This window comes from Miniopterus natalensis, chromosome 19, assembly GCF_054644295.1.
Source record: "Miniopterus natalensis isolate mMinNat1 chromosome 19, mMinNat1.hap1, whole genome shotgun sequence".
NCBI classification, from domain to species: Eukaryota; Metazoa; Chordata; class Mammalia; order Chiroptera; family Miniopteridae; genus Miniopterus; species Miniopterus natalensis.
This window is the reverse complement of record NC_142099.1, coordinates 39,728,048-39,747,994: the sequence shown is the minus strand read 5'-3', so window position 1 is coordinate 39,747,994 and position 19,947 is coordinate 39,728,048. Positions and strand designations below refer to the sequence as shown.

At 51.9% G+C, this 19,947-nt stretch overlaps 1 protein-coding gene and 1 pseudogene across 2 annotated transcripts; both read right to left on the bottom strand.

Annotated features, from left to right (window-relative positions):
- Window positions 1-2,545: 2,545 nt before the first annotated feature.
- Window positions 2,546-19,720, bottom strand: F11R (F11 receptor). 2 transcript variants are annotated; one of them, XM_087828094.1, is made up of 9 exons: window positions 19,606-19,720; window positions 5,501-5,569; window positions 5,267-5,374; window positions 4,954-5,100; window positions 4,497-4,699; window positions 4,246-4,348; window positions 3,997-4,104; window positions 3,437-3,485; window positions 2,546-3,331 (listed from the first exon to the last, which is right to left on the bottom strand). In XM_087828094.1, exons 1-9 carry the CDS (start codon window positions 19,664-19,666, stop codon window positions 2,902-2,904), a joined length of 1,278 nt encoding a protein of 425 aa, XP_087684220.1. In that variant the 5' UTR covers window positions 19,667-19,720; the 3' UTR covers window positions 2,546-2,901. The 2 variants fall into 2 exon arrangements, with proteins under 2 accessions (XP_087684220.1, XP_087684221.1); XM_087828095.1 differs by having other exon boundaries at window positions 3,283-3,331; window positions 3,437-3,791.
- Window positions 13,657-13,756, bottom strand: LOC148090962 (U6 spliceosomal RNA; annotated as a pseudogene).
- Window positions 19,721-19,947: the final 227 nt, after the last annotated feature.

Sequence of the window (19,947 nt, the reverse complement as noted above, 5' to 3'; positions counted from 1 at the left end):
GCCGCCTCCGAGCGCCCGGGACGCTCCTCAGCCGGGACCTCCCGCGGCCCGCACCCGGCCCCGCCCGCAGCACGCGGGGCCCGGCCGGCGGCTCGCGGGGGCGGGACGCGCTCCCGGACACGCCCTCGAGGCGCGGGTGTCCCGCTGAAGGCCGTTCCCTCCCCCACGGCCGCCGCCGCCCCGGGCTGTGCGCACTGTCTCAGGGGAACTTCTCTCTGCCCTTCTAAGTTCTTTGGTTGACCTAATAAACTGATATAAAACAGATAAATGGCACAGAAACTCCATTTCTTTAACATGACCCTTTATTTCTGTCCGTCCACTGCAGTCCTCCATTATTACCCTTCGGACATCAGGTTCTGGTCAGCGTCCAACTGTGTCAGCAACAAACGACCACGGACACAGTTCCGGTCAGACGAAGGCAGCACCTCACTTCAGCGGGCTTCAGCCCCAGAGCCATGGAAGCTGGGCCTGCGGCCCACTCGCGAAACCGGCCACGGCGCCAGGCCGCCGCCGGGCCCAGGACCAGCCGCCCGGCCCGACCCGGCGGAGCCCACCCGCCACCTCCCGCAGCCTCCGTGGTTAATGATTTTTCCCTGTAAGAGGTTGGGGCTTCCGGTAGCAAATCAGAAGAGAAGTAACAAGATTTGTTTACACAGCCTCCTCAGGCAGCTTTTAACTTTCCTGTAAGCCGCGGCCGTGCCCACAGAACACGCCCGGCACTCCCGCACCTTCCTCCTCTGGCCTTGCTCCGCGGGCCTTCCCGCGGTGAACACGCCCTTCCCGCGGCGCTTCACCCCCGCCCCGCCCGGGCGCTGCCCCGCAGCCACCCCGCCCCGCGCCCGCCCCCCGCGCGCTGCCCCGCAGCCACCCCGCCCCGCGCCCGCCCCGCCCCCCGCGCGCTGCCCCGCAGCCACCCCGCCCCGCCCCCCAAGCGCTGCCCAGCAGCCACCCCGCCCCGCGCCCGCCCCGCCCCCCGCGCGCTGCCCCGCAGCCACCCCGCCCCGCCCCCCGCGCGCTGCCCCGCAGCCACCCCGCCCCGCCCCCCAAGCGCTGCCCCGCAGCCACCCCGCCCCGCGCCCGCCCCGCCCCCCGCGCGCTGCCCCGCAGCCACCCCGCCCCGCCCCCCAAGCGCTGCCCCGCAGCCACCCCGCCCCGCGCCCGCCCCGCCCCCCAAGCGCTGCCCCGCAGCCACCCCGCCCCGCGCCCGCCCCGCCCCCCAAGCGCTGCCCCGCAGCCACCCGGCCCCGCGCCCCGCCCCCGCCCCCGCCCCCGCCCCCGCCCCCGCCCGGGCGCTGCCCCGCAGTCACCCCGCCGGCCAGGCCGGGCGCCCGAGGTGTGGCTGACCAGCCGTGAGGACGGCCACGCACGTCTCAGTAAGACCATCAGGAGGATTTCGAATGAATAACTAACCCTGGGCGTCCCAATTCTTTGAATGTAGCACTTCAGGATTTAAACAAACTCCATGTGAAAAATAAACATTTATTACAAAAATTGGTTTTGACATTCCACGAGGGGCTGTTGTAAGCCTCAGGGGTCAATTCCAAGGCTGGCAGCGCGACTCCTACCAGCGAGGGATGGGAGAGCCTCAGGCCCCCCGAGCCTCCTCACTCCAGCCCGACGCAGACCTGGGGCGCACTTGCCTTTCCTACTGAACCATTTCTTCATCTGTTTTCACTGCCTAATTAGATTTTTATCTCCATGTGGAAACCTGTTTTTATTGGCTCGTGACCCTGACCTGGTGGTGGTTTTGCCTTTTGGATCCTGTGTAGAAAACTCAGCTCTGTCTGGGGTTTCCAAGCAAGGCAGCAGAATGTGGCAAAGTGGTGCTTGGAATCCTCCACAGCAATAAAGCAAAATCGATGCTAGAAAAGCCCGTATTTGCTAGTTATTCAGTAGACTGGGTGCTGGTGGATGGGGAAACAGTAATTTAAGAACAAGAAGGGCTGGAGTGGGAAGAGCAAGGGGAGGCCGGGCAGGCTGCGCCCTCTCCCTCTCTCACTCACACACACACACACACACACACACACACACACACACACACTCACCCTCACCCGCCTCTCAAGTGATCTTTTCCTTAAACACCCACCCCACTAAGTAAAATTAACTAGTAGTAACTACTATAAACACCTGCTAAAGATGTAGTTCTCCAAACATCTGAGAAATCCAGCCGTGGGGTCTGGAGCACTTTTTCCTGTAGCCCGGAGAAGTCTATTAATGCATCTGGTTGGCAGAGGTGGAGGGCGGGCACTTGCTCCCCTAGGGGGTGATCAGAAAGCCCAGCACTGCCTTGCAGAGGAGCCCTTGCCAGCAGGGGGGGGCCGCCACAAGAGGGCTCTGGAATGAGGGGCATAGGTTCCGGAAGCTCAGCCTGGAGACAGGAACCAGGAAGGGTGGGGCAGGGGGCTGGGGCCAGCCCAGGTTGCTGGGAAGCAGGGTTTTAGGTATTTCCTTGTTTGTACAAAAAAGGAGCCAAAGAACCTCTCTCTCCCACTCACAACAAGAAGCTTCAACAAACCAAGTTTTTATTTCCAGCAACATCCAAACACACACAAACACAATCTCACCAAAGAGCTAGGAAGCCCTCCAACACACACTCCTGTCCAGAGCTGAAGCCACACACGCTGCTCGCAGCCACAGCTGGAAGTCTGTCCAGTTGTTCAGCTACCAGCTCCAGCTTTTCCCATAGGTCAGTACTTTTGAAATTCTTCTTCACGTCCCCCGAAGCTTACTATACTCTCCACAGCCCAGGCTCCCATGTTTCCTACAGACACCGCTGGTGTCAGTCTGCTCATGTGCAGGACAGTGCAGGAGGACCCAGTGGACTTCCCAGGGAAGACAGAGATGGAAGAGACTGATGTCATCACCAAACAACCGTTTCAGCTGCTTGTCTCCATCCCCACTCTAGAACAGCTGGTGCTGGTCCTCAGTGTGGGAGGAAGGAGCCGAGGATACCCCTACTCTAGGGCCACTGCACACAGGAGGGGTGGGGAGGTGCGTGCCCTCCACTCCTGCCGTCTCCATGGAAAGGAAACCAACAGGCATCGCCAGACGCCTGCTGGATCCCACGTAGGGACAGGGAATGAAAGCTTCACACACGTCCAGGCCACTCAGCAGCACAGGGAGAGGAGGGGACGAAGGACAGGGGCTCATAGCCGACATTATTAAAAACACACCCCAGTGAAGACACAAGGGGGCCCTGTGGGGCCAGAAGATAAACAAGGCATCCAGTGAAATTGCAGACTCCAGGGCGAGAGTCTGGTAGCACCCGAGCAAGGCCGGACACAGGACACGAGGGTCACACCAGGAATGACGAGGTCTGTCGGAATTCCCCCTGGGGAAATGAAGCACCCAGTCAACTCTCTAGTCTTCTTTAGCTCATAACCCCCCGAACACATAACACAGGCTGGAGAGCCCTCCCTCAAGCCGGGACACTCACTTCACTTCGGGCAGTGGGCTGGCTGTAAATGACCTTCTTACTCTCGGTCCTGTAGACAAGCCAGAAGACACATTCAGACCCCGAGTCCCTCTCCTTAACCTCGCTCGCCAACTTTTGACATCAGAACTGAGAACTTTACAGAGTCATGAGTTCTCGGTGTGGGAACGTGGGGGGTAGAGGGAGAAAGGACAGCTCAGAGCCATGATGAACAGGTAGGAACTCAGATGTCTCCCACCAGGCGGTGGCCTCCACCTGCAACCCCCTTCCCTTGGGCCCATCTCAGTATCACGCCAACACATCCATGTCTCAGGCTTGGAGACCCCAGCGCAGCCCCTCACTCACCCTTTCTTCTTTCCTGAAAGAGAAGAAATACACCGTGAGGATCAGCAGGATGGAGGGCAGGAACCAGCACATAGCTCTGAGGAGTGGGCAGCAGGGCTCCCTTGGAGAGGAGCCTGCTCCCATGGGCTCAGCGTCAGGGACAGCACTCACACAGCACCCAGGACTGAGCCCTGACATGGGGACAGCAGGAAGGAGAGCCTTTGAGGGCAAGTACTTACTATCAAAGTAGCCTCGGCTATAGGCGAACCAGATGCCGAAAATCAAGCCTCCAAGGAGAATGAGTGTTACCAGGACAGCTGCCACGATGCCTCCCACGTTCAGCTCCACTATGAGGTGCAGACGAGAGGTCAGGCACACGAACGCTCACGCATGGTTCCCACTACACCGCCCAAGCCAGCGCAAAAAGCAGACCCCAAGCCCCACCTCAAGTCTGAGCTCTAGCTCCTGCCCCATCTGCCCGTGCTCACCTGCCTCCATGCGCACAGCGTCGGACATCATGGGTGCTCCGTACCCGTTCTGTGCCTGGCAGGTGTACTCTCCAGTATCGGAGGCTGTGACGGGATCAAAGACCTGAGGGCAGAAAACACATCCACACCCTACCCAAAGAAGCCAGCCCCTACCTTCTATGCCAGGGGACCAACACCCCGCTCACCTTGCTGCCTGCTCTTCCTCCCCACTTTCAGAGTCCCCCACCCCACTCACGCCCACCCATCCATACCAGCTCCCCTGTCTTGGGGTTCAGGCTGTAGGAAGAGTTGCTGAAGACACGATTTCTCTTGGGCTCCAGGGGCATCAGGGTCCCATCCCTATACCAGAGGTACTCAGAGGGTGGGGAACCATCTGTCTCTGAGCAGGTCAGCACTGCCCGGCTCCCAATGGTGGCAGAGGAGGGGATGTTGACTGTGGGTTTGGATGGAGGCACTGGAAAGGACAGAAGGTGCTGATCACAGGGCAGGAAGGGCTGCTGGGAGGCTAAGTAGCTGATAAGGGTGACACCCCAGCTACCAGCTCTGGCTGCCTGCCCTCCCTCCCTCCCTCTCTGTCAGCAATGTGACTCTGAGTTCCCCACCCGAGAATATCTGCACCATCAATGAGCTCCAAGGCTCAGTAGAGCCTACAAAGCATTGGGGGAAGCAAATGATTCCAAGTCTGAACAGAAGGCTCATGGCACATACCAAGCACAATGAGCTGGACGCTGACCTCCCCATAAGCGGTACCGCCTTCATCAGAGACCATGCACGTATACATCCCCGTGTCCTTCCGGGTCACTGAGTGGAAGGTGATGCCAGTATTTGAGAAGGTGACTCGGTCTTCAAAGGGAGCTGTGGGGAGAGGAAACCCGGGTAGAGGGAGCTGGAGAGCTGACAGAAGCTGGTGATGATGGCACCAAGGCACCCAGGAAGGGAGGTGGGAAGGCCATAGGGACTTGAGCCCCGGGTGTGCCCCTCCCTGGAATCCAGGCAGATCTACCCCAGGTGGAGGACTCACCTGTGATCTTGTTGTTATAGCAAACGAGGCTCGTGATGTCACCTTGAGCAAACTTCCACTCCACTCGGGGCGAGGAGAAGTCCGAGTAGGTGCAAGGCAGCTTGGCAGCTGCAGACAACATCCACATGAGTGGGAGGAAGAGGCAGTGACAAATGGAGAGGACAGGACAGTCATCAGAGCTAGAGACATCCACTGACTCCACTCCCCTCCCCTCCACAGCCCCTCTCAACTCACGTTTATTCTCAGGAACTTTGACTTCAGGACTAGAAGTGTACACCTTTCCCCTGCCCAGCGCCAGTGAGCCTGAGGAGGAGAGGTGGTCCCGTCAGGAGTGGACAGAGAAGCCTGGCAAAGGCATCGAGGCTGGGCCTTTCCATGCAGAGATCCCAAGCTCCTGCCGGTCTCACCCTCTGGCTGATATCTTAAATAATGTTCTCCAAATGCTTTTTGCTACAACTGCAGGTCAATACTTCTTTTATCAGTAGAAATAAAATATTTCTTTCAAATGCAACTTATTTCATTTTTTATCCCCCCGCCCCCCTCTGCCGTCACTCCCAGTAATCTAATTGGATTCCCAGTAGCCGAGAGCAGCTTCCCCAGCGGCTCTTCAAGGTTCACAGACAGCTTCTCAACAATCGCAGCCACTTATCCACAATCCTGGCAGGAAGACAGCGGGACAGGGGGAGGCTTTTCGGCATTTGTGAAATACACCATATCTGGTGTATTTAAGCATGTTTTCCACATACATGACATCGCCTGATCCTTAAAACAAGCATGATAGACCAGAGGACAGGTACTATTATCCCAATTTACACAAGGAAGGTGACATGCTTCGGGTCACATAGCTGGTTCTGAGATGAAGCCGGGACCAAGTTGGGCTCAGATCATTTCATCAGCATCTCCCCCTGACCAAAGGACAAGGAAAGATGGTTTATGGTGGGGGTGGGGAGGGGCAGAGAGCAAGGCTAATTAAATAGCTAGGTAAGAGGAGGCAGAAACTTCACAGGAGGGGCCACCCCTCACATAAGCCCCAGGGACCAGGATACTGGGAGAGAGGGGGGCACTGACACAATTACATTCATTCCTGTTCTCAACAGGCAAACTCATGAAGCTTTACTTGTAGCCTTAAGTCACAGTCCTGCCTTCTTAGATAAACACAAACACATCTCATACATACAAGTGTATTTTCCCTTTATTACATAACTAAGCATGGTCCCTTAACCTCTGAGGCTCCCTTTGCTCATCTGAACTATGAAGGTATGAACTAGATGCTCTCTAAACTCTTTCAGTTTCTCTCTCTCTGGCATTAATGTCTATGTACATTTATTTTGATTTGACAAACACTGTGAATTAATCTGGATAAGTCTTCCCCCCCTCCATTTTACAGATGAGAAAATTAACTGTCTTCCAACTGGCCCCAGCTTTCCCAGCTCACTCCTACACTCCGTTTCCCCTTACTTTTACAAACCACGCTGTTTCTCAGAAAAGCCACTGGTGTAATGGAGACAAACTCTGCAATAAAATACCATTCTTTTAAGTCAGGCCCATCTGACTTATAAAGTCTTTCTAAAAATATTACCCTGTATCTGTATATTTGGCATTACACTTTAATGTCAAATCGACAGAGGACAGATGTACGAAGCCCCTGCTCCGCAACACTGCAGGAGCTGTCCGAAGCCTTCTGGGGACTTCTCTTGCTGATTCTGCTTCCTTCTCTCCTTCCCACAGATGTGGATCCCAAGAGCACTCCGTAATAAATGTCTTAGTACAATAACTGACATCACAGAGTCAGCTTCCCAAAAACCCAACCTATGGCACCACCCAAATAAAGAACATAATTAAACTGAAAACTAGCCTTTGAAATAAAGGGCAACACTAAACAAACAAACAAACAAAAATCCTTTAGCTAAGTTCCCTTTTGAGTCCTCTCAGATAACTGGGTCCAAAACACACTCAGGAGTCACACCGATACCATAGGCGTCTGCTGCCCCCATGGCCTGCCTAACAATACTCAGCACCCTCTGTAGCTCTGCATCCGGCCAGGACTCATCCAGCCTCATCACCACGCCCTTCCTATCAACACAAGACTTCTTGGCCATCCTGGTCCAGCCCCCTTTTCTCATTCCCCAACCAGCCACTGGGACCAGACTGCTTGCATTCAAACCCCATCTGTTACTGAATAGTCTGTGCAACCCGGGCAAGCCACTTGGTCACTTTCAACCTAAGTTTGCCCATTTGTAAAAAGGGGATAAACACTGTTTCTATATCAAAAGGCTGTTGCACCCGGCCCTGCATGGCTCAGTGGTTGAGCATCGACGTAGGATGCAGAAGGTCATGGTTCTATTACCGGTCAGGGTACATGCCCGGGTTGCCAGCTTGATCCCCAGCAGGAGGCGTACAGGAGGTAGCCGATCAATGAATCTCTCTCCCTCTCCGTTCCCCTCTCTGAAATCAATAAAGATATATTAAAAAAAAAAAAGGCTGTTGCTGAGAGTTAAACAAGTTCATACAAAGTACTTAAAACAATGTTTGACCCATAGGAAGCATCAAATAACTATTATAGCTTCTTTCACTATCATCCGCCCATAGCTCCTTCTGCACACACTTCTTTTGAATTCAATGTTTTCTTCAAACAGACATAAATAAATATAAATACCACCTGAAAAAGTCTCATACTCCAGCCCACCAAACCATCTCTCCTCATCAGCGTAACTCACAGACAGGCCAGCGAGCGAAGGGAGGCACCCCCCCACACAGGCACCCATGGTCTCCTGCCCACCTCCTCACCATTCCTTTGCCTCATCTCGCCCCCCCCTTTTTTTTAAATTTTATTTTTGTTTAAAATATTACAGTTGTCCTTTTTTCTCCCCAATGCCCCGTTCCACCCCATCCCTCCCCCCTCCCCAGTCCCTCTCCCCACCACTGTCCATGACCTTGGGTTGTGCATATATGTATATAAGTTCTTCGGTTACTCTCTCCCCCTCCACCCACCCGCCCTCCTCCATCCCTCTGACATTCGTCAGTCTCATCCATGCTTCCATGTCATTGAATCTATTCTGTTCAGCTGTTTATTAAGTTCTTTAGATTCCACATATAAGCGAGATCATGTGATGCTCGTCTTTCTCTGCCTGGCTTATTTCACTCAGCATAATACTCTCCAGGTCCATCCATACTGTCCCAAAGGGTACCAGACTCTTCTTCTTTACAGCTGCGTAGTGTCCATGGTGTGAATGTCCCACAGCTTTTTTATCCACTCACCTACCAATGGGCACTTGGGCTGTTTCCAGATCTTAGCTATTGTGAACTGTGCTGCTGTGAACATCGGGGTGCATATATTCTTTTTGATGAATGTTTCAGGATCCTTAGGATACATTCCTAGGAGTGGAATCACTGGGTCAAACAGCAGCTCCATTTTTAATTTTTTGAGGAACTTCCATGCTGTTTTCCACAGTGGCTGCCCCAGTCTGCATTCCCACCAGCAGGGTACTAGGTTCCCCTTTCCCCACACCCTCGCCAGCACATGTCGTTTGTTGATTTGTTGATGGAGCCATTCTGACAGGTGTGAAGTGACACCTCATTATGGTTTCAATTTGCATCTCTGATGATTAGCAACGCTGAGCATTTTCTCATGTGTCTCTTGGCCACCCGTATGTCCTCTTTGGAGAAGTGTCTGTTCAGGTCCTTTGCCCATTTCTTAATTGGGTTGTTTGTCTTCCTCTTGCTGAGCACTATGAGTTCTTTGTACACTTTGGAAATTAGCCCCTTATCAGATGCATCCTGGGCAAATATGTTTTCCCAGACGTGGGTTCCTTTGTATTTTGAGGCTGTTTTCTTTTGCTGTGCAGAAGCTTTTTGGTTTGATGTAGTCGCATATTTTTTCTTTTGTTTCTCTTGCCCTAAGAGTTGTATCAGTGAAAAGTCCACTATGTGGGATGTCTGTGACTTTACTGCCTATGTTTTCTTCCATGATTTTTATGGTTTTGTGACTTACATTTAAGTCTTTTATCCATTTTGAGTTTATTTTTGTGTACGGTGAAAGTTGGTGGTTCGGCCCCTTTTGCCCTTGACCTTGAACCTGTACCTGGCACACTGCACATACACCAATGTCTACACACCGGAACTGAAAAAACATCACATCCTTTCCGTTGTGATGTTTCATTTACTCTAACTTCACAGCAAGAAAAGCCACAAAGTCAAAGGCATCAGTCAATAGGCTTTCGGCCCTTTCACATACAGAAAACTTCACTTAATCTTGTACCTCTCTCTAGCTGGAATCCTCTTTTCCCTTTCTCTCCAAACTTCTTCAGGAAGTTGTCTACACACTGTTTCCGGGCAACACACCAATTTACCACCCCACCTACTCCAGCATGGCTTCGGCTCTGACATCCGAATTAAAATTGCTTTTATTGAGGTCACCAGCCATCATACTTCTCAATTCAAGATGCCCTGATTATAAGATATAACATCGATTTAGTAAGAGCTTCTTGGGGGAAAATTAAACATATACACAAGCTGTAAATAACATCCTAATTTCCAAAACATTAAAATAGTCTTAGAATCAAGAACATGCAGTATTTGCTTTTCCAGTTACCTTCTGTGGCCTTTGTAGGACATTTGCCCTGCCGATCGACCACCCTCCTCAGAGTTCTGTCTTACTCTCCTCCTTGAACTTCACTTCCTCTGTCCATCCCTCAATGAGTGATCCCAGCACTCCATCCTGGGCCTTTTCTCCTCTCCACATCCTCCAGGAAATGCAGCCCAAAATCCATCCTCTCCACATTCTCCAGGAAATGCAGCCCAAAATCCAGGAAATGCAGCCCAAAGTCCATCTACACCCACCCCCGGCCAGCTCCAGCCACTACCTCTCACCTGAGCTGCAGACTCCCACCCCTGGGCCTCCTGATGTGGGCATAGACTTCCCACCACCCCCTCCTACCATCTCACACTGCTCACCATCCCCCACTACCACTACCTCTCTCTTCTGCTCCTCTCTCCAGGTCAGCAATCGTTTACTTGGTCACCTTCAGGCCACCACCATCTGTCCTACACTCTTAGTCAAACACCAAGCTTTACAATGCCATCTCCCAAATCTCCCTCAAGCTGGCCCTTTCTCTCCATTCCTGCTACTGCTTTTTAGTGCCATCACCATCTGAGGAATTCCAACTGTTCTCTGACTGGCTTCTCTCCTCCTTTAATCTCATTCAACCCAAACCCACCCCCTGTTCCACCGCCGAGGAAGAGCTACCATTTACTGAGCACTTATTATATGCCAAGCACTGCCGTGAGCACACTACACAGACCACCGTGTCACCCCTACAATCACCTTGGTCTTTGGGTAATAGGCGATGTGCCTTCCCAAAGTGCCAATCGAACAGTGGCTTCAAGCTTTCCAGGCTTCCACAGGGCCTGTAACACCCCAATTGTTCAGCACGGCAAGAATTCCCACACTGCTTGACCTGGTGATAAGCTTATCATCCATCCTCATCACCCTCTCAGCTCTTCCAATTTACCCCCCAGCAATAAAAAGCTGCATCCAGGCCCTGACCGGTGCTCAGTGGTTAGAATGTCAGCCCTCAGAGTGAAGGGTCCTGGGTTTGATTCTAATGGCTCAGTTTTAGGCTCAACCCCCTGGCCCCAGTCGGGGCGCATGCAGGAGGCAACCAATCGATGTGTCTCTTTCACATCCATGTTTCTCTCTCTCTCCTTTCCCTCCACTCTCCGAAAAGCAATGGAAAAATATGTCCTCAGGTGAGGGTTAAAACGAACACACACCTGCATCCAGTTCCAGAGAAGCTGAGCTGTTTCACAACACACTGCTCCTACCACACAGGCCCCAGGCCCCTTCCCCTTTCTCCACCCATGTTATTTTCCAGAAAACAACCTGCCCTCAGCAGAGCAAAGGCTTCCACTACCCAGTGCAAGACACTGTCAAAGCACGTCCCACATCGGAACATCGTCTGTGCCCAGGTATCTCTCTACCGGACGGTAAACTCCAGGGACCAGGGACCCATGTCATTTAGTGTTTTGAGCACTCAGCACGACGTAGGATGCCTGATCCGAGTGTGCAACAAACAGAGCCTCAAATCGGGTCACGGCAGACGTTCCCAACAGCATCTACTTGTTAAGGTTTATCTGCAAACATAAGCCCATTTTTCAAACTGGAAGACTGTTCGTGCCCAGGTAAAGAAAAAACAAGCTTGATTTAAAGCCCAATGTTTAAAACAGTTTAATACTAGCAAAGGTTTGTGTTTTTCCAACTGTTCAGTTCTCGGGCGAAAAAATGTGTTCTATTTATCTTTTTTAAAACTTAGCTTCATAACTTAAAATTAAATGTTTTCAAATTTGCTCCATAGTTTTTGTTTTTTTGTTGTTTTTGTTTTTAATCCTCGCCGGAGGATATTTTTCCCTTTGCTTTTCAGAAAGTGGGAGAGAGAGAGAGAAACATCAATTGTTTGCCTCCCTTACCCGCCCCAACCCGGCCAGGGATCGAATGTGCAACTTAGGTGCATGCCCTTGGCGGGAATCGAACCTGGGACCCTTCAGTCTACAGGCCAACACTAACCACTGAGTCAAACTGGCCAGGCCTGTTGTTTTTAAATATATTTTAATTCATTTCAGAGAGAGGAAGGGAGAGGGAGAGAGAGAAACATCAATGATCAGAGAGTCATTGATGGGCTGCCTCCTGTACTCCCCCTTCTCCGGATGGAACCCACAAGGACATGCGCCCTGACCAGTAATCAAACCATGACCTCCAGGTTCATGGGATGATACTCAACAACTGAGCCACACTGGCTGGGCTGCCTCATAGTTTTGAAACAGAATAAAAGTTCTCTGCACAGAGGCAACCTCCCCCTTTCATTCGGCAGAGGGATTTCTGCACCTGGGCTGCAGTCTGTAGGTGTCTGCATGAAAATAGCAGAGACCATCTCCTGGAGGTGTGGGGGGTGAGGATCTGAATGTGGGGAAAGTTCCAGGCCCTTTGTAAATTTGTAAGGTAAGCTCTCAGCAGCGGGAATTGGTGAAAAAATGCATCCATCTGAAACACCCCCATTGTCTTCATGGCCAGAAGAGCACCAGGAGACCCCAAGTTAGCAGAGGCCCCAGGCTAGAGCAGAGGCAATCTTCAAAACGGTTTATGGCTGTTATGGACTGGATTGTGTTCCCTCAAAATTCCGATGTAAAAGCTCTACCCCCAATACCTCAAAATGTGACTGCATTTGAAGACAGGGCCTTTAACTTGGTAATTACGCTAAAATAAAGCCCTTAGGACACGCCCTCATCTAATCTGACTGGATGCTCAAGCACACAGGACTGTGGGAAGGACAGTGAGAGGGTGGCCATCTGCAAGTCAAGGACAGAGTCTTCAGAAGACAACTCTTCCAGGACGCTGATCTTGAACTTCCAGCTTCCAGAATGGTGAGAAATTACTGTTGCTTATCCACCCAGTCTGTGGTATTTTCTTAAGGAAGCCAAGCGCAATAATCAAACTGTCTAAGCTGGGCACCAGCAATGGGCATTCTATTCAAATCCCCAGTGATTCTTAAGGCAGCATGGTGATGTTTCTGCACAATGAGAGAATCAACATTCTGCCCAGCAAAGGAAACTATCAACAAAATGAAAAGGCAACCTACTGAATGGGAGGAAATGTTTGCAAATCATATATCTGATAAAGAGTTAATGCCCACCCGGCCAGCGAGGCTCAGCAGTTGAGCATCGACCTAGGATCCAGGCGATCAGGGTTCGATTCCTGGTCAGGGCACATGCCCGGGTTGCGGGCTGCAGCCGATCAGTGACTCTCTCATCATTGATGTTTCTGTCTCTCTCTCTCCCTCTCCTTTCCTCTCTCTGAAATCAATAAAGATATACTTAAAATAAAATAAAAAATAGCAGTTAACATTTCTTTAATGCTTACTATGTGCCAGGTACTCTTCTGAGACCTTTCCGTTAAAGTTTAAATCATTCACCCTCACAATAGTGTTATAAGGTAAATAGCACTGTTGCTCCCACCTCACACAAGTTAACTGGGGCCCAAAAATTAAGTCATTTTCTCAAGGTCACCAAGCAGAACTAGATTCTAACCCAGATTCTGGCTCTAGTACATGACACATGACACAAATAGGTGAGAAATACACATTGCCATCCCAAAGTAGAAATATGTCCAAAATGCAAAAAAAGTAGACTATGATCCTATTTTTGTTTTATTTTTTAAGTTTTATAAAGGAACTGCAAGTTAACATATCAGCACAAATAACCCAGGTATAACTCAGTTTTGTTTTTATTTCAGACTGCCTTAAACGAATATTTTTATAGTGAAAAGTCATGATTTTGCTATTGAGGCCAATGTGATTTGACTCTATCAAAGGGTGTGAGGACACCCATCAGGCACTACACTAAACATGGAGCGAATCTGCAGGTCATTCTTGTGCAGGGGCCATGCTAATCTTCTTTGTATTGGTCCAATTTTAGTACACCGGCTGCCGGAGAGAACACTGACCCTATTTTTTATAGATAATAAAAATAACCTGAGTGTACACATTTAAAAAATCTCTAAGAATAGATTCTAAATACCTGACAGTGTATTTACCTGAGATTAAACCACAGGCAGCTTTTCTTTTCTATGTTCTACATTGGTATAGTAAGTAACTATGTATTGTTTTAGTTTAGAGGAAAAAAGTGGGAAAAGGGAATTAAAAAGGGGGGGAAATCAGATCACAAGAAGAAAAAAATAAAAACAAAGGCAAAAAAGATTAAGAGTAACAGGAAAGCCTGGCCGGCGTAGCTCAGAGGCTGAGCATCGACCTAGGATCCAGGAGATCAGGGTTTGATTGCCCGTCAGCGCACAGGCGGGGGTTGTGGGCTCGATCCCCAGTAGGGGGTGTGCAGGAGGCAGCTGATTAATGACTCATCATTGATGTTTCTATATCTATCTCCCTCTCCCTTCCTCTCTCTGAAATCAATAAAGATATATTTAAAAAAAAAAAAGAACAGGAAATTCTTGCGTGTTGACCAGCATGGCTGCCTCAGCCTACTTCTACAATTTAGTTGCTCACGTTTCTACCAGAGGCTTAGGCTTCTGTGTTTCTTTGTTCAAAAACAGAACAAAGACTTCTGAGTTCTGTTTTCTCATGTAAGGAACTTGGAAATGACTGCTCCATTCTAACAAGTAAAAAGCATACTGAAGTAACACACTGAAAACCAACAACTCTTCTAGGGTCCATGAGAAAAGAGAAGACACAGGGCAAACTGCTGCCGCCAAGGTTGGAGAGACAGGTAGGGGGACGTGACTTATTGGAGCAGAAGAAAAAAGAAAGAATAACAGGAAATATGAAAATAATGTCACACCGGAAAGCACCAAATAATTAAATAAAACTGTAAAAGTGAGATGAGGTAACAAATGAGTAAGAAATAGATGACTACACCATCAAGATCCTGAAGTGTGCATGTGAGTCCGATAAACTTCCAGGAAGGAAAAACGGCCGAGACAAGGGGAGCACGGGTCGCCTGGAGACACTGTGGCTGAGAACAGGAGAGTGGGCAGGTGAAGTGGCACAGAGGCAGGAAGTGGGAGAGAAGGTAAGGCACAGAGGAGGGGAAGTGGTGATTCCGGCATTAATGTCCAAATCAATCACAGCATGTTCTCATACATTCAGGTGGTGGTGTGTGAATTTGTAAGACTGGATACAATGCCTGAAAATCATTTTGTACCTGAGTAATACAAAAACTGTGGGAAACTGCATTTTCCAAAATAAATACACCTATGTATACATTTATCTCATCTGTGTGCTTTTCTTACATTGTGACTGAAGTAGAGTCCAAGTGCCCTCCTCTCAAACCTGGGCAAGGTCTTGACTACCTGGACCAGCTGAGTGATGGCAGAGGACTCCGAGCTCTACCCCTACCCTCTAGATCTGGGCCTGGTATCCACTGTCTCATTAATTCTCGCCAAAACCTCGAGACAAGCACTAATGCTATCATCCATTTTACAGATGAGAACATTGAGGCTGAACACAGTTGACAAAATCACAGAGCTACAAACAGCAAGATGGGAAACTTAACCCAAGTTAGGCATAAAGGTAAACTTAAACATGTGTGTACAAGGACCCAAATACAGCTAGCTAAGTACAGCAAAGAAAAAGAAATGAAATGCCCAACAAGGGAGAACAATTAAGTAAATTCTGTTATAGCCACACAGTTGAATACTACAGAATGGAAACACCAGCATTGTTTATCTCTAGATAATGGGATTACGCATGATTTTATTTTCCCTATGTTCCGTGTTTTCCCGTTTTTTCTATTTTGAGCATGTATCATTTCTTAACAAAAAACTTCTTTTTAAAAAGCAACTCTCTTCCATCCTGCATTCTCAAAGCAATTTGTATTTTGACAGCTCCTGGTGCCCCCTGCTCTGTATTTTCCTTGGTTGATGTATGTCTCTAGATCCTTGGAAACAGAAACCCAGTTATGCTTGTACCCTCCCCAGCTCCTAACTCCACTTTGCCCAGAGGGAAGGTGAGGTGATGAAAAGGCAGTCACAGGGTGGAGGCATCCAGACACCTAACAGAACCCCCACCCTTCCCTCCTACGAGCAGGTCAAGCCCACAACAGAAAAGTTACTTCTTTCTACTGCTTTGTTAAGAAATCTCTGTTTTCCCTACACAGCCTGTTGATTATTAGAATTTTCCTTAAGTTGTTTTCTTGCTATGATTTTGTTTGAATTCGTGCGTTTAAGGGGGGGGGGAGGGGGAGGGGAGGGGAGGGGAGGGGAGGGGAGGGGAGGGGAGGGGAGGGGAGGGGAGGGGAGGGGAGGGGAGGGGAGGGGAGGGGAGGGGAGGGGAGGGGAGGGGAGGGGAGGGGAGGGGAGGGGAGGGGAGAAAACGATGGGAATCAGCCAGCCAGCCTCTGGTTTTCTCTGCAAGTTCATCCAAACTTCCCCTCTAGACTTAGGACCCTCACAGGACCCTCCAACTGAGGGAGCTATAGTCTTGGAAGAGGGAGCAGGCCCAGCTACATGCACTCAGTTTACTACTAATGTAGGCTAATTGTTCAGATAGCAGGTATTACTCACTGTTTTATCCCGACCTCTGGCACCGTGCTCGGAACGTTGTAAACAGTGTTTATTGGGTTAACAATGAATCTGACATGGCCAGACGAGCAGAACTCGAAAGCACGGCTCCCACCCCGGCCTGCCCATCCTCCACCACACCCCTCATTCCTGGAGGCCGGGTGGGACAGGGGGAATGCTCAGTAAGAGGAAAGCTTTGTGAGCCCAACAATAGGTATGAAAGTCTGAACAGCCACCCTTGGCTGCACTTTCAGTGACACCAGCAGCCCTCTGAGGATGACAGACAGAGGTGGTGGCAGTGTAGGCTGGGAGGGCCCTCCCCGCCCCACTCTCCTGCCTACTCTCAGCGGAATTTCCAGTTCTACCTGCCCAGCTCCTCCCCTCCCCCACCCATCTCCCCATTCCCAGGGAAAGTTGCCCCGCCTGGCCAGCACTCCAGCGCCTCGCCCAGGATCAAACTTCCTGCCAGCCAGCTGCTTCCTCCTGCCCTCCCCCCACCTAGTGAAACAATGGACACAGCGGACTTTGGACAGAAACCCTGCTTATCAGGGAGTTCCAGGCAGATGAACTCTTGAGTTTTCAATGCTTGGAAAACCCCAGTATGTGTCCACTCACACTGCTTCCCACAATCCCCTCAAAACGCTGAAAACTCTCCCACAACTACATTTGACGAGTGGTCCCCTGATCCTTCCTGAACCTATGTGAAGGAAGCAGGTTTGAGTTTAGAGATCCCCGAAGTCTCTTCTCAACGCCAACAAATGTGAAAAGCAAGCCGCCATGTAAAATGCGCAGCTTTCAAATCCACCTGGAGCAGGGCTGTCAGCCATCTCTGTCCACAGAGAAGGTGCCCTGCCCCTCCCCCCAGCTGACTTGGGAGGGGGTCTTAAGGGCCAAGGCCACACCACCTGTAATACCAATAGAAAAGCTCTCCAGGGTACATTCAGCGAAATAAACACGATGAAAGATGCCATAGAATGTACACAGGCAGCATGCCTCTTCCTGTGTAAAAAAAGGAGAAGAAATAAACACAGTGACATACACAAGTATCTGTGTAACAGAGCACTGGAGGAGCACATAAGACACTGAGGGAGGTATGCAGTGAGCAGGAACAGGGTGGAGTGTGACACTCCCACACCTTTGATATCACTGTGATTCTCAAAACACACCAAAGTATTAACCTATTCCAAATAAACATTTTTTAAAAGCACCAAAAAATTCCAGTTCTAACCCAAACCAAAATTAGGCTGGTGGCCCCATACAAGGCGGAATCCCAAAGGCTGAAGAGAGTCATCATTGATGAAAGCGTCTGGAAATAAGAGGGAAAGACAAAGGGACTGGAATTCTGTGACCACTCACGCCCCAGCTAGGCCGGTTGTCAGTCACTACTTTCTAGTTCCTGGTTTCAAGGGAACAGTTCTTTCCTGGGAGTAGATTCACCTGAGGGAGAGGGAGCAGACAGGAGGAGTGACTCGCCCTCCACAGTTCTGAGGCTTCCCATAACCCTGAACAGCAAAGCTAGAAGAAACATCAGCAGGAAACAGCAGGACTCACAAACCCACCCATCGCGGTTCCTCAAACCTGGAGCGGGGGGCGGGGGGGACACGACACAGCACACTGCAGTAAAAGGTGGAGGGCAAAACAACAGTTCCAAGATAGGTTCCCCCTTTCCCCCTGCTGTTACCCCCCAAACTGTCCTATTCACATGCGTCATGGCCTGAGTCCCTAGTGCTCAGCCTCTGATCACTGTCCCCGCAGGTCTGGGCCGCCCTCCCCACTACTCTCCCCAGGGTGGGTTTGGGCCTCTGCTTCACTGTCAGCTGCATCTTACCCTTCTCCCTTCTCCCTGGAGCAGCCCCAAGAAAGAACACCTGGGCATCTGTCTATACTTCTGACATCCCCAGGGCTATAGGACTGACTAGACACTCAAGAAAAAGACCCTGCTTATTTTCACTCTTGCCACTGGATCTATCAAGGTTCCCCTGCCTCCTCAGATCTACTTTACTCGGAACGGTATTTTCTCACCCTTACAAAGTCCAAAGGACATGACAGCTGCCCAGCACTGCCTTCAGGTAGACCAGGAGCGGGGCCCTTTTTTCTGCCAAGGGTCATTTTGGGTATTTACATCATTCCAGGGCCATACAAAATGACCAACTTAAAAATTAGCTATGAAAAAAAGCTCCTAGACTTACCGAATTTCGAGTGCTGCCTGCAGTGGCCTTGGCAGGGCCAGACCCAATGATTTTGCGGGCGGTGTTACAGGTCCACCTCCCCACCCCTGCAGTAGACGTAATGTAGCTATTATCCTGGGTGAATTTACTGCTCTTTTACAGATGAAAAGACTGAGCTACTGGCCTAAGATCACAAATAACGCAAAGCCAGGCTACACCCCAGGCCGGCGGCCTGGCGCCCCAGCAGCCTGGGCACTAACCCAATCCCTCTCCGCAGGTCCAGCCTGATTTATGCGACAGGGCTAGTTGCTCCATCCCCCGGACAGGGGACCCCCAGGACCCGCTGTCTCGTCAACATCTCCCGGGCGGCCTCCGAAGCGCGGTTCCCGGTTCCCTGAAGACCAGAGGGCTGCCCAGCTCAGAAGGGGGCCCTCACAACTCTTTCGGTGCCCGAGTGTGACACGGGGGACGACAGAAACGAGGGGGGAGGGCACACCCAGGAAGCTCGAGAACCAGACGGAGCCCACGGCCCGAGGGCAGAGCCCGGCCCCGCGGCGACCCCGCGTGCGCGTTCACTCCTGGGGCGCCACTCGGGAGAGGGGCTTGGAATGCCGTTTTCTGAGAAAATCCAGACTGCAGTTTTACCTCCTCCGCAGACGTCGCACCCAGGCACTTCTCGCAGCCCAGAGATCGAGGAGCTACAGACCTCTTGCGCCCGCCCCGGCTCCCCCGTCGTATTTCTGGGGTCCCTTCGGGGCACCCAGGGGCCGAGGGGGTCGGGTAAGAGGCTCGCGGCCGCGCGTCGGCGTGGCCGGGGGCGCTCCCCAGGTGAACGTGGAGGCGGGCCCCTCACCTGTGTGCGGGGACGGGCGGGCCCGGCGGCGCGGAGCCCGCAGCTCCGGGGGTCGGGGAACCCCGCGCGGCCCTCCGGCGTGGGGGAGGGGAGCGGCCGCGCGGGAGGCGGGAGGCGGGAGGGACGCGGGGAGCGGGCGCGGACGGGGAGGCCCGCCGGTTTCGGAGCCCGCCCGGCCCGCCGGCAGGGCCGTGGGAGCGCCGCGCTCCAGCCTCGGGCCCGACCACCGACCCTTCCCGACACCCCGGGAACTTACACAGAATCACCGACGTGAAGAGAAGCAACTGATTCCTCCCGACTCTCGCCTTCGTCCCCATCACGATCCGGATCCCGACGCGAGCGGCCGCCAAGCCCCGGGACAGACCCAGCTTCGCGCCCGGCCGCGCAGCCCGAGCTCGGCCGCAGGTGGCGCCCCCGGCCCGCCCTCCGCGCCCGGTTGGCCGGCGCCCCGCCCCTTCGCGCTCCGATTGGAGGAGCCAGCCGCCTCTCCGCTGAGTGACTCACCGCCTCCAGGTGCAGCTCCGCCCGCGGCGCCGCGGGGCGGGGAGACGGCGGCTGCGGGACGCCCGGCCCGCCCCGCAGGTGAGCGCGCCGGCCC

Bases quoted from the DNA above. Each gene is read 5' to 3' on its own strand.
- F11R (XM_087828094.1), bottom strand. From the start codon at position 19,666: ATGGGGACGAAGGCGAGAGTCGGGAGGAATCAGTTGCTTCTCTTCACG. The intron at 4,349-4,496 runs GTATGGATGGGT...TTCTGCCCTCAG, and splicing joins ACCCCAAGACAGGGGAGCTG to GTCTTTGATCCCGTCACAGC. The intron at 3,486-3,996 runs GTAAGTACTTGC...GCTTGTCTACAG, and splicing joins TAGCCGAGGCTACTTTGATA to GACCGAGAGTAAGAAGGTCA.